The sequence below is a fragment of the Chiloscyllium punctatum genome, chromosome 26 (assembly GCF_047496795.1).
Source record: "Chiloscyllium punctatum isolate Juve2018m chromosome 26, sChiPun1.3, whole genome shotgun sequence".
Taxonomy (NCBI): domain Eukaryota; kingdom Metazoa; phylum Chordata; class Chondrichthyes; order Orectolobiformes; family Hemiscylliidae; genus Chiloscyllium; species Chiloscyllium punctatum.
The window spans coordinates 29,759,149-29,773,823 of record NC_092764.1 but is presented as its reverse complement, the minus strand read 5'-3'; the positions used below and the strand labels follow the sequence as shown (position 1 = coordinate 29,773,823).

Below are 14,675 nucleotides of genomic sequence, written 5' to 3'. Positions count from 1 at the left end.
AGAATGAATAGAATAGAATGCCTAGTGTGGAAAGAGGCCCTTTGGCCCAACAAGTCCACACCAACCCTCTGAAGAGTAATGCACCCAGACCCATTCCTGTACCCTATTATTCTATATTTACCCTGACTAATGCACCTAACCTCCACATCCCTGAATACTATGGGCAATTTAGCATGGCCACTAGACCTAATCTACACACCTTTGGATTGTGGCAGGAAACTGAAGAACCCAGAGGAAATGCACGCATATACGGGGAGAACGTGCAAACTCCACAGACAGTCGCCCAAGGTTGAAATTGAACCTGGATCCCTGGCACTGAGGCGCAACGGTGCTAACCACTGAGCCAGCATGCTGCTCTCATGTCCAATTTGATAACTAAAGATTAAAATATTTTGAATTAGAGCTTATTTTAGTTTTTAAAAAATCACAATTGAACATTAAACACTTCTAAATTCAGAGCACCCTTGCCTGAATCACAAGATTCTGCATTCAACTTAGTGCAGAGTGACAACACAAGATAAAAAAAACCATGGCTGACATTCCAGTAAAGTACTGAAGGGGGAGCCATTTTGCAACAGACTTCAAATTAAGGCTGCAGCTTGCCTCCTTTTTGGATGTAAGAATTCCAATGGTACGATTTCAAAGAACAGAACGGACATGATTGAGGATAAAATAAAGCGCATATTGCCATTTGGTGTTTATGGAATTTTGCTGTCACAAATTAGCTGTATTTTCAACGTAACAATAATCAAGTACTTGTTTGATTTTAAGCATCTAATAGAGGAATAGGTCTAGGACGCCTCACTGTCAAACTCCTGCAGTGATGTCCATGGATTGAGATGACTGACCTCCAATAACCACAACCACCTTCCTTTTAGCTGGTATAACTAAAACAAGTAGAGAACACAGTCTGCTTCCCCAGGTGACTCTTGACTCCAGTTTTGCTAAGGTTCCTTGATGCCAAACTCAGTCTAATGCTATCTTGATATCAAGGGCAGTCACTCTTCTCACTTCTGGGATTCACTACTTTTATCCATATTTGAACTGAGGCTACAGAGTCTGGTTCTGAGTGGCACTGGTGGAACCAAACTGGTGTGAATTTGAGTTGTGATAAGGATACAAAAAAAAGGCTTCATAGAGATTTAGACACTGAGTAGGCAAGTACATTGCAGATGGAACATAATGTGGACAAGTGAGGGGTTATCCACTTTGGTGACAGGATCAAAAAGATTCAGAGTATTTCTTAAATGGGGAGAGATTGCAAGTGCTGATATTCACGGAGAACAAGCACATAGGTGTAGCAAGCAAAGCAAATGGCCTTTTAGCTTTCATTGGTCGAGCATTTGAGTGCAGGTGCAAAGACATCTTACTTCATTTGCAAAGAACACTGGTGGAACAACCACTACCTTGTATGGGGCACTCAGTCCCTTTGCCCAAGGATGGATATGCTTGCCATTGAGGGAATGTAAGAGAGGTTCACCAGACTGACATTTGGTATGGGGGACGGTTTAATGGGGAGATTCAGCCTGTATTCTGAGGAGTTTAGAATAATGAGATGATCTCAGAAATTTACAAAATTCTGAAAGAACTAAACAAGAGTAGATGCAGCAACCATGTTGCCCCCCCCCTCCCCCTGCCACAGGCCATGGGGCTGAGAACCAAGAGTCACAGAGTAAAAGACTTAAGATTTAAGGTTGAGATGATCAAGAATATCTTTACTCAGAAGGGTGAATCTTGTCAGTTCCCTGAGTCATTCAGCAAAGACAAGCCAGAAATTTACAGATTTATAGTTACTTATGACAAAGGTAAATGAGGGTAGGGTAGGAATATGGCTTTGAGCTAGATCATGATCTGTAATAGTGCAGCAGGCTTAAGTGACATTCTGTTGCTCCTGTTTCCTTAAGAGTCAGCCACAATGCTGACAGCTTGGAGTCACAGATAGGCCAGACTAATAAAGACAGATTTCATTTTCTAAAATACATTAGTTAACCAGATAGGTTTTTTACAACAACCAACAATAATTGCTATTGGACTAGATTGTTGTAATTCCATCTTTGTCAATCAAATTCAATTATCTGCTGTGGTACGACTTGAATCCACATTCCCACCGCATTAGCCTAGATTTCTGTATTACTAGTCTAATGACCATGGCAGTTGGTAGAATTTAAATGCACGATGACCATGTAGTATTACTGACTACTGCACTGGAATGCAAGTTAGAAAACCCCTATCATTCACTAATATTGTTTAGAGAAGGAAGTGTGCTATCTTAACCTGATTTGGCATAATTGTGACCCCTAACAATGTGGTTGACTCTTACAGTCCCTCTGCAATGATCTAGCATGTCATTCAGTTCATAGTCATTAGGGATGGGTATGAAACAAACTGGCCTTGCAAACAACTCATACATCCTATGAAAGTTGTGTTAAAAATCTGTTGATTGCATTGCTAAAGATTGTAATTGCATATACTGTGGTTATACAGCATATCATGTATGCAAACTCCAGACTTCTGTGTGAACTACACGGAAAATCAGAGGTTGCCAATCTCAAAGGCATTGACAGTTCTGCTAACATTACAACTGTAAATTCTGGGCCACTTGGACAAGTTCAGATTTTACCATATTTATATTGCAGGATGTCCAGCACATATGGGAACATTGCCCATTATATTACTGACAAATATTCTTATTACATACAGGATGCAGTTATTTTTTAACTTTACTTCGGAATCTGGAGCAGAAGCCCATTGTTAACTTAGTTAACTGTTCTTTAGCTCTAAATGGACTGTTATAAGCCTTTACATCATAATGAGATGTAAATGCAACTTGTTTAATCTCCAGGCCGTTCTGGAAAATAAACTCTTCTTTGCCCTATCATCTTGCCATTGCTGAAGAACATGACAAACAGTGCTATTTAAGTCTACCATACCTGGAATGGCTTGATGTTGTTGTGATTAAAACATCCTGTGTAGAAAAAAAAATGGTTTAGCATGTTCATCTGAAAATCTGGAGAGCAAATTAAATCATAGTTGTCTTAGCTTGATAAACATACCAAAAATATTTACCAAGATAATTTGAACAGTGAGAATGACAAGTTAATAGTAGATAAGGAAATAACAAAATAGAAGTGCAATATTTGTTAATTTCAATAACTATAAAAGTATACAACATTTCAGCACTAGCTAGTAATCAGTAATTTCACAAAGTTCCCAATGGTACTGATGCTGCTGTGGGCTGACAATTTCCTGTGTCCCAAAGGATTTCCTCCTACCATCCTAAACGATATGGTATTAAAATTTCAAAATTCCCTACATTGCAGAAATATTCCATCGTACTGCAAAGTAGCAAATATAACCCCTCTATTCAACAAGGGGAGGGAGGGGCAAAGCAGGAACTTACTGGCCAGTTAATGAGCTGGACATCAGTAACTCGGCACGCTTAAAGTTGATCACCAAGGATGTTATAGCTCAGCACTTAGAAGAACTCAAGGAAATTGGAAAGAGTCAGTGTTATGAAAGGAAAACCATTTTTAACAAATTTATTGGAGCTGATGATAAATGGGAGACTGCAGACATACCTTGATTTCCAGAAGGCTTTTGACAGGTGGCACACAGAAGGTTCTTGTGCAAAATATAGTACTTCATTGTCTGGGGATTACATGTCAGCACAGGTAGGAGATTGGTTGGCCGTCAGAACAGACAGGCTTGCAGGACATGCTGAGTAGGGTTCTGCATAAGTCAGTTGGGGCCTCAGCATTTTACAATTTATATCAAGTGACTCAGATGGCAGGGGAGTGGAAGCAAAATGATAAAGACAGGTAGGAACCTATGTTATGAAGAGGACCTAAGCAGGATGCAGATGAATATAGACTTAATTAAGTGGGAAACAAAAATCTGGCAGATGGGTTATAATGCATTACATGTGAAGTGGTTTATTTTGGCAGAAATAAAGCAGAATACAAAGCAACCTCAATTATCCGAATTTCTGATTATCTGAAGAAGATCTCAAGAGTAACATTACATCAAAGAGGTGTTTCCAACACTGATCGATTGTTTACAATGATTAAAAACGAACACTGCTTAATGAAATGCTGCTGAGAACAGTCTTGGACATCAATGGGAGCCTAGGCGCACAGTCTCCAAATCACTGACCGCCCTTCTCTCTCTTTCTCTTCCTCTCCCCTGGAGTTCTACACAGGGGTGTACCTTAAACCCCCCCTTCCCCAGATAATCTCGCCAACACTGTCCTGTACAGGGCAAAGGTGGAACTTGTCAAAAAGTTGCAGTAAACTTCAGTATGTGGCTGCAAAAGAGGCAGTCTTACTGTTGGTGTCCAGTCCAGCTGGCCCGGGAAGCAGACGGTGGGTTGGGGCGGCAGGCAGGCGGTCAGGGGCAGGTGCTCACATGCGGTGTGCTGCTGCTGGGTCTCCTGAATGGGGAGCGGACTTAGCAAGTGCTTGCTGTGTCAATCCCATTGAACTGATGTGGGGTGAAGCTTCCGCAAAGCTGCAGGTCCCTTACATACAAAAAAGGGTGTGTCTACTCAAACAAACACCGAGACAGAAAGAGGGAGCAAGGAAAACAGAAACTTCAGAAAACTGAGCCAGAGGAGAGGCATTGAATCAGTTAATCGAATAATCAATTAGTCAAACGAAGTATTGCCCACCCATCTTGTTCGGATAATGAAGGTTCACCTGTGTTACTTTAGTGAACAACAGCAGAATTCTAAATAATAGAAATATAGAAACATACAAAATAGGAGCATGAATAGGCCATTCAGCCCTTCAAGCCTGCTCCAACATTCAAATATGATCATGGCTGATCATCCAACTCCGTAACCTGTTCCCGTTGTCTCCCCTTTGATCCGTTAGCTCTAAGAATTATCTAACTCCTTCTTTTAACGATTCAAAGTTTTGGCCTCAACTGCTTTCAGTGCAGCACTTTCCACAGGCTCACTCTCTTTAGGCGAATATGAAATTTTTCCAAATTTCAGTTCTAAATTACCTACCTATATCCTTAGACCATGATCCTTGATTCTGTTTTGCTCAAATTATACTGGATATTGGAGAGATCACATCTCAATTACTTCAGACAATTTTGGTGTCTTGATTTAAAGATGTAAATGTACTGGGAGGCAGTTCAGAAGTAGTTTAATAGATTTATACCTGGAATGAGAGCTTTATCTTAGAGGAAAAATTGAACATGCTGGACATCTATGCACTAGAATTTCAAAAGAACGAGAAGCACTTCGATTGAAGTACAACAGATCCTGAGTGGTTTTGTAAAGGTGTATGTGAAAAGCACATTTCTCTTGTAGACAAGTCTAGAACGAGGGAGCAGAATTTTGATTCCTGTTTAGGACATACAATGGAGAATTTTCTTCTGAGGATTGTGCAATTATTGGAACACACTGCTTCAGAAGGTGATGGAAGAAAGTCAATGAATATCTTAAAGCAGAGGTACATAGATTATTTTTGGACAAGAAAATCTAAGGTTATCAGGAATTCAGAACACAAACAGAACACCCATAGATTTATTGAATGGTGGGACAGGGTCAAGGAGCCAAAATAACCTACTTTGTACATATGTTTTTAAATCACCTAAATTCATGTCTAACATACAAAACATTCAATACAAATCTGTGAATGCCAACATAATTACACAGAGACAAAGAAAATATTGCACATCCATAACACTGCTTCAGGATTCCCCAAACTGTTTACATCCAACTAAATTAATTTTGCAGTGAATTTACTATTGCAATGTCATGGTCAGCAATGTGTGCACAGTAAGGTCCCACAAACAGTGATGCAATAACCAAATAATCTGTTAAAGTGATGCTGGTCAAAGATTAAATATTGGACAGGGTACCATTAGAATTTCTCAGCTCATGGGATCTTTCACAATCAACAGGGAAGATTAAGCATCAGTTTAAATTCTCAATTTGTAGACATGTACTCCAGCAGTGCAGCATTCACTCAGTACTACACTGGAGTGTCAACTGAGATGTTTTGATGAAGTACCCTGGAGTAGAACTTGAACAGATTTAAAGGAAAAACTATTACCACTGACCAAAAACAGCTTTGTAATATACTTTATTTTCACTAGTTTTATTCATTTTTCATTGGCATCTTATGGCCTATTCCTAATTATCTTTGAGGATTTGGTGGTGAGCTCTCTTCTTGAACTGCTGCAGTCTTCATGTTTAGGCATTTCCAGAGCACTGTTGTGTTAGGAATTAGATTAATTTTTCAGCTCAATAGAATTTTAACTTTCAGATCAAACTCTTTGATTCATAATCATTAGAGAGATGCATTATTTTATACATTTGCATATTTAATGTTGGACTTGGGTGCTCAGGTTAGTGACAAAAAAATTAGATTGCTGTAATAATTTTAGAAATTTAGGTATTGTAATGAGGAAACAGAACTAATTTTCTGATTAAATGAGTCCAAAAGAGTTTTCTTTTTAACAGAGGGCCACAATATAATGTTGTAATGAATGCTACAAGCTTTACTTAAAAATGATCAAATACAACAAGAAAGAGTCACAGTGAAAAGAACTGTATCAAAGTCTCAAACATAATGTTTGTGTAACTTAAAGTATGCAAGCTGTCATCTAACAGAACAGAACTGGTGTAGTTAACAAGATAACAGGGTTGGAGGAGGTTCACCACTGGATTGTTAATAATGAACACAGTTTGGCTGACACCGAATGGAACTAGAGAAAAGCAATGGATAAATCTTAGTTAGTGGTTTACTTGTTCATGATGTTGATATGCCTAGTTATCAGCATCAAAAAGTTTGTAATGTGTCAACAAACCATGAAACACTGACGAGACAGTGGCTGATTTATTAAGGTTTATGTTTAAATAGAAAAGTGTATAAATGGACTAACCAGCATTTAATCTTTGGTACTGAACACAGCTGACTATCGGACCTATTAGAACAGAGCCAAATTGTGTTGGTGTGACCAGTTTTTGATTTTCTTTTTGCAATAATGGTAAATTCAAACTGATCAAAAAAAAATTTTGAAACAAAGTGAACTTCATGAAGAATGCTATTAGAAGAAAGAAAAGTAAACATACTTCTTGAAAGAGGGGAAACAAAAAAGTCCATATATGAACTACATAAATGGAATCCACTAGTGACTTGCAAAAAGGAAAATAAAAAAATTACTTTGTTATGGGTTCAAACGATGTATTGGATGTGACTTTTGTACTAATAAACTTCCCCTTAAGTGGGAGTTAAATTGATGTTTTCAACTTTTACCAAAGAAAGAATTCAAAGTGAATAATGGTTTAATACTAGTTATCAAAAATAGTTGACATATAAAGTAGTAGTTTTGAAAATTGTTAGATCAAACTCTTCACATTACCAGTATTTCATATCAGATGAGGGGTGGTTGTGGTGCAGTGGTAATGTTTGTTCATGGTATTTATTCATAAGCAGGATGATGAACAAAAATGGTCCTTACCTTAGAATTTTCCTTTCTTCGATCAGCCTACAGTATTAAGAAAAATAAAGCCATCATTAAAGATAGTGGTTGCAATAAAGACCAATCTGTTGAAAAAAACTTAAATGTTCCCTGAAGGCACATAAAATTAACTAAGAACAAGAAATCAAAACTGAAGTATAAAACTCCATTAACCCTTAAGAGCTTAATTTACCATGACTAGCATTAAGTTCATGGTATTGATTCATTTAATCAAATGAATTAGAACTCCATATTTCACAATGAAGAACGTAGGAAGTCTTTTGCAGTGGCAAGCTTACTGTGCCACGAGATACTGGTACAGGTTCTTCCTGGAATATCGGAGTTCAGATGGATCATTAAGACATGCAAATTAATCCCACTCTTGACTGCTCTAACCTATTGTCTCATGACCCGAGTGGCAAGCATTGTTGGCAAGGCAAATCCTATTTCACCTTGGAGATGGGGAGAGCTGCCTTTTTTAACCATCATGCTGCAAGGGCAAGAACTCAGAAGGTTATAAGCTTGGAAACAAAACCAAAAACATACTTTGATGCAAGTGACATCCAACAGGAAAACAAGAGATGTATCCATATTCTTTAATTGCTACAGCTTGGCCCAGCATAACTGTCTGAAGTAATTCTGGCAACATGACAACCTAAGTTATAATCTCCCACCTCAGTTATAATCTCTTTCATCCTCTTCCATTGGGCAGAAGATATGAATTTAAGTATATCTTAAGTATAACTATAAAAACATCAAGGTTGACAAAAACAGCCTTTGATAACTATATTCTATACCAAATCAAGTTCTCCGATAAAATATTGCTTTAGCATCTCTCTGGCATCAGACGAATGTCCAACATCTTCAAAGCTTTCTGTGGCATCTCCTCCAGCTTGTTCAAAGAGCACCTCTTCACCACCAGGATGCTATAGTATAAATCATGAAATATGTAACATAAATAAGTGGTTACAGTTCAAAATTGACATGTCAACACCATTTTGTGACAAATAACCAAGATTCTATTTTCAGTCTTTAGGATTTCAATATTTTCCTTATTAGCAATTAATGACTATTCCACATTTATTTCTGGAAACATATTCGCACATTTGAGATTTACAACGTTGAAGTATAACAATCATCATTTAGGATATCAGTAATCCTACTCCAACAGGTCCAATTGAGGGTTGAGGAATAGATTAGGTACATGTTTTTAAACAAAATGTTTGTTAGCATCATGTAGATAATTGAGCAAGAAAAAAGTGGATTTAATTTAGGTTAAAACAAACTTCAAAGCAGATAAACAGATGTACTGTGCTCTGTTTTACTGTAGAATATAGGTGTGAATGGACTGTCAATTACTAACAAAATACTGTGGAAAATTTACAATTTGGGTAGAAAACAAGGCTCTTTTGCATAACATATCAGGAGGACATTAATATTTAACAAGTCTCTCATGGATTTAAAGTACTAGCGTATTTTTCCAAAATGCAATACATAGCCTAACATGTTCCTGAGACTGCATAACAAATGATGACATTGACTTATTTGTATAGCAAATTTAAAAACATAAAAAACATCCCAAGAGCTTCACAAGATGATGAAAAAATGAGCCACATGAGGACATGTTAGGTCAGATAATCAGAACAATCAAGAGAAAGGTTTCAAGGAGAGTTCTAAACAAATATTACAGTGCAGGAACAGGTCCTTTGGCTTACCATGTCTGTGCCAACCATGATGCCATTCTAAATTAATCCCACCTACCTGCAAGCAGTCCACAGCTCTATATTTCCAACCTGTTCATGGGTCTGTCTAAATGCCTCTTAGCCATTGCTATTGCACTTGCTTCACTGGTAATACATTCCAGGTACCTGCCTTGCATATCTTTAAACATATCCTCCTCTCACCTTAAACTTTTGCCACCAGTGTTTGACATTTTCATCCTGGGAAAAATAACTGACTATCCACCCGATCTTTGCCTTCATAATTTTATATACCATTATCAGTCACCCCTCAGTCTCCAACACTCTAGTAAAAACAATCCAAGTTTCTTCAGAAACAAAAACAGAACTTGCTGGAAAAGCTCAGATCTGGCAGTTTCTCTGAAGAGAAAATCAGAGTTACTATTTCAGGTCCAGTGACCCTTCCTCAGAACAAACTAAGTTTGTTCAACCTCTCCTTATAGCTAATATACTCCATTCTAATATACTCCTCTTTTGCCCCCTCTCCAAAGCCAACCTTCTTCTGGTGTGGCAACCAGAACTATACACAGTACTCAAAATGTGGCCTAGCCAAAGTTATTAAGCTATACCATGACTTGAACAACATTTTTTTTTAAACTTAATGACCCCACTGATGAAGACAAACATGTCGTATGTCTTCTTTACCACTTTATCCTCATGTTGCCACTTTCACGGAGCAGTAGACATGCATCCATCTGTATAATCAATGCTAAGAGTCCTGTCATTTCCCAGATACTTTCCTGCTGTATTTGACCGAGCAAAATACATCACTTCACACTCGGCTGGTTTAAACTCCATCTCCCTTAACTTTCAAACTGATTTATATCCTGCTGTATCCTTTGACAACCTTCCTCACTATCCGCAATGCCACTGTTTCCCTGTCGTCTCCCAACTTACTAATCAGACCATGTACCTTTTCATCGAAATCATTTATACATAATAAGTCACCGAAGTCCCAGCACTGATCCTTGTGGAACAACACTGGTCACAACTTACCAACTCACCATGGATCCCATGTAACTTAATCTTCTAGATCAGGCTACCACGAGGCACTTTGTCAAAAGCTTTAGCAAGGTCCAACAGACAGCCCTATCCCCAATCATCTTTTGTCACTTTCTCAAAACAAAATCAAATCTTGACCCTAAGAATTAGATTACTTACAGTGTGGAAAACAGGCCCTTCGGCCCAACAAGTCCACACCGCACCCGCCGAAGCGCAACCCACCCATACCCCTACATTTACCCCTTACCTAACACTACGGGCAATTTAGCATGGCCAATTCACCTAACCTGCACATGTGGGAGGAAACCGGAGCACCCGGAGGAAACCCACGCAGACACGGGGAGAAAGTGCAAACTCCACACAGTCGCCTGAGGCAGGAATTGAACCCGGATCTCTGGCGCTGTGAGGCAGCAGTGCTAACCACTGTGCCACCATGCCGCCCACGAATCTTCTCCAATAATTTCCCTACCACTTCTGATGATCACAAACCTAGAATTATGATCACTGTTCTCGAAACGTTCCCCGACTGAAACCTTGATCATCGAGCCAAGCTCATTCCCCAATACAAGGTTGACTATGACCCTTTCCGTAGTTAGACTACTATATATCGTTTCAAGAATATCTTCAGTATGCACCTAACAAATTAATCACTAGAAAAAAATCCTTTAAATTTAGAAACATTATGTATATGTCCAAATCTCATTTTCATATTCTTTCATATAAAAATTCAAAAAAAATTCTCCAAACACATTAAGGACAAAAGAGTAACTAGGGAGACAACAGGGCCCCTTAAAGATCAGCAAGGCCACCTACGTATGGATCTATAGGAGATAGTAAATGAGTATTCTACTGAGAATAGGAAATAAAGAGCAACATGTCGAAAAGTGTTCATACGACCTAGTAGGTGGTGCTGGACATCTTAAAATGGATAAAGGGGGATAAATCCCCAGGACCTGATCAGGTCGACTCTCGAACTTTATGGGAAGCTAGGGAAGTGATTGCTGGGACCCCTTGCTGAGATATTTATATCACTTGATAGCCACAGGTGAAATGTCTTAAAACAAGAGGTTGGCTAATGTAATGCCACTATTTAAGAAAGGTGGCAAGGAAAAGCCAGGGAACTATAAACTGATGAGCCTAACATCAGTCGTGGGCAGGTTGTTGGAAGGGATCGTGAGACAGGATTTACATGTATTTGGAAGGCAAGAACTGATTGTGTAATGTTAAGAGATTAATGTCCAGAGAGACAGTACAATTTAATGCAATTTTAAAGGGTTAAACTGTACTTTCTCCAGAAGCTGAACAGTATGGAAGTGGGTGGGGATGACATTCATGCAGGAGTGGCCAGAGAACCTGCAAGCATTTCCAACTCACGTAAAAATGGATGTTTTTTCTTTGTTTGGGGACTCTTTTGGCTCGACTTCACATGCCTGCAAAAAGTGTCAAATGGGTCACCTAGTTTGTACAGGCTCCAATAAACTTTAACTGTTTGCAGAAGTTGGTGTGTGCGAATTGCGTCTCGTGAGTGAAACCTTAGGAAAAGAACCTAACAATTAGGGATAGTCAACATTCCTGTCTAACTCCATTTGAGTGTTTTGAAAAAGTAACAAAGAGAATTGATGAAGGCAGAGCAGTGCGAGAGATCTACATGGACTTCAGTAAAGCATTTGACAATTTTCTGCATGGTAGACTGGTTAGCAAAGTCAGATTACATGGAAAACTGGGATAACCAGCCAGCTAGATACACAACTAGATCAAAAGGTACAAGACAGACAGTGGCAGTGGAGGATTGTGTTGGGTCCACTGCTTTTTGTCTATTATATAAATGAATTGGATGTGACCACAGGAGATACGGTTAGTAAGTTTGCAGGTGACACCAAAATTGGTGGTGTAGTGGACAGTGAAGAAGGTTACCTCAGATTACAACAGGATCTTGATCCGGTGGGCCAAGAAGTGGTATGTGGAGTTTAGTTTAGATAAAGGAGGCTGCTGCATTGTGAAAAGGTATATCAGGTCAGGACTTACACACTTAATGGGAAGGTCCTGGGGAGTGTTGCTGAATAAAGAGACCTTTGATGACTGGTTCATAGTTCCTTGAAAGTGAAGTCACAGGTAGATAGGATAGTTAAGGCAGCATTTGGCATGTTTAGTTAAAAATCACAACAGATTATAGTCCAACAGTTTTAATTGGAAGCACTAGTTTTCACAGCTCTGCTCCTTCATCAGGTGCAGTATGCTTGCCTTTATAGATCAGTGCATTGAGTATTGAAGTTGGGAGGTCATTTGCAGCTATACAGGACATTGGTTTGGCCACTTTTGAAATACTGCATTCTGTTCTGGTCTCCCTGCTATAGAAAGCATGTTGTGAAACTTCAAAGGATTCAGAAAAGATTTACAAGGATGTTGGCAGGTTTGGAGGGTTTGAGCCATCGAGAGAGACTGAATAGGCTGGAGCTGTTTTCCCGAGCATCTGAGGTGAGGGGCAATCTTATAGAAGTTTATAAGATCACGAGGGGCATGGATAGGGTAAATAGCCAAGGTCTTTCTCCCAGCATAAGAGAGAGTCCAAAACCAAAAGGACATCAGTTTAAGATGAGATGGGAAAGATTTGAAAAGGGACCTAGGGACAACATTTTCACACACATGCCTTATGGAATGAGCTGGCAGAGGAAGTGGTGGAAGCTGGAGTAATTCCTACATTTAAAAGGCATCCAGATAGGTACATGAATAGGAAGGGTTGAGAGGGATCAGGCCAAATGGGACTAGATTAATTTAGGATATCAAGCAAGCATGGACAAGTTGGACCATGCTATGACACTTAAAGCATTTCTACCAAAGCAAAGAATGTTGATACAAGTAATAGAAAATTTATTTCCTTTTGACACCTTTCATTTGTCTGAAGCACAATTAATCACATGAATTAAAGAAAACATTCAACTACTATTGTCAATTGATGCAACAGATAACCATGCTCTCATATTAGAATCTAAATTCCACGACTTCACTAAAAAATTCAAACGGCAAAGTATGATAAAACACGCTTGCTCATAGAGACTAAACTAAATATTTTAAAAATCTGACAAAACTATTCGCAACCGGCTGTTTTGCTGACTGCATTTAAAATTTTTAAATGCTTCATCTGCCTGTCGTCGCAATATTTGACACTCAGAACTAGGCCTCGTCGTGCAAAACAAGCAAACGTGAACCGTACCTCCTCCAGAAATTTAGTGACATCGTACACTTTGTCGTGTATCACAAGCCATGTGGACTTGCTGCTGTTGTGAGTTTTCACTTCTTCCATGGTTATATAATTTACCGTCGGCTCACAATCGATCTTATCCTTTGACTCGCCCATTGCGTACCCCCTCCTCACCGCTGACTGACTCACACACCCCCGCTACTCACTGGCTTAATCCTTCCCGCAATGACCGTCAACACCCAGACGGCTAAGTGCGATCCGATCCGGCACCCGCAGGTATAAACGTCACCCTCACGTGACCTTGCTCCCACGACGGTCTCCACGGGCAACAGCCAATCGCATGCGGGGATCACCACGCAGGTCGAAACCGTCAGGGTCACATGACCGAACTACTTTCTTCTCGATGGACCTTAGGCTCCCCCTTGGAGCGGGGAGAATTGGAATGTAAGGATAAATTGTTCCGGTCACAGCTCATGGGTTTACCCAAACTGGACTTTCATCTTTTTTTACAGTCACAAACTGATCCAATCTCCAAAAGGGAGGAAACACTCGAGTGGCCAGTCACAACTCCAGGGTGTTGGTGGACACCCCTCCTGTTTATTTTTTTTAGGGCCAACTCTTGTTGACACTCCCCCTTTGTTTTTTCTTTTTTTAACCCCCACACTACCGCACGGTAGTGCTTATTTTTCCCCAGCACCCATGGTGTGTGTGTGTGCAGGTGTGAGACACAGTGAGAGACACAAAGTGCATGAATCTTTATTCAATTGCCACCACCAGGAAAATAGGAAAACACCCGAGTGGCTAGTGACAAGCACTGCCCTTCAAACCAAAGGGCAATGCTGTGTGATCAAAAAGGTGAAGGGGAGGGTAGGGATTAAATCAAAATAGAGTTGGATGGGGAAATAATACACTCCACTCCCTGTGGCGCCCACCTCTCCCTGAATGACTCCAGGGTGTTGGTGGACACCGCGTGCTCCTTCTCCAAGGACAAAACTGGACTTTCATTTTGTCCTTTCCAAGTTAAGTTTCCTTTCAGACCATGAGAATTAATAAATCTTTCCACTTAACTGTAGTGCGGGAACAAGAAAAGGACTAATTTCATGACTTGGTGTTGACCAGAGGCCACGAATTAAGACAGTGCTTAAACTTTTTCATGCCTTGAAAATTAATACGATTGAGACCGTGAGGTAGAACAGAGGGAAAGAGATCTGTAAAAGCAAAGATAGTGAGAAAAGAAAGAATCTTTAAAAAGATATCAA

At 39.5% G+C, this 14,675-nt stretch overlaps 1 protein-coding gene across 2 annotated transcripts in view; it reads right to left on the bottom strand.

Annotated features, from left to right (window-relative positions):
- Positions 1-13,726, bottom strand: part of cyb5b (cytochrome b5 type B) — a 54,390-nt gene extending 40,664 nt beyond the window's left edge. Inside the window, exons 1-4 of one of the 2 annotated variants that reach the window (XM_072596002.1) lie at positions 13,429-13,726; positions 8,274-8,402; positions 7,477-7,503; positions 2,931-2,965 (exon numbers count right to left, since the gene is read on the bottom strand). In XM_072596002.1, the coding sequence (XP_072452103.1) occupies positions 2,931-2,965; positions 7,477-7,503; positions 8,274-8,402; positions 13,429-13,572 (335 nt within the window). In that variant the 5' untranslated portion in view covers positions 13,573-13,726. The remainder of the gene's footprint in view (positions 1-2,930; positions 2,966-7,476; positions 7,504-8,273; positions 8,403-13,428) is intronic. The other variant, XM_072596001.1, reaches the window with a different exon arrangement.
- Between the last annotated feature and the right edge of the window lie 949 nt (positions 13,727-14,675).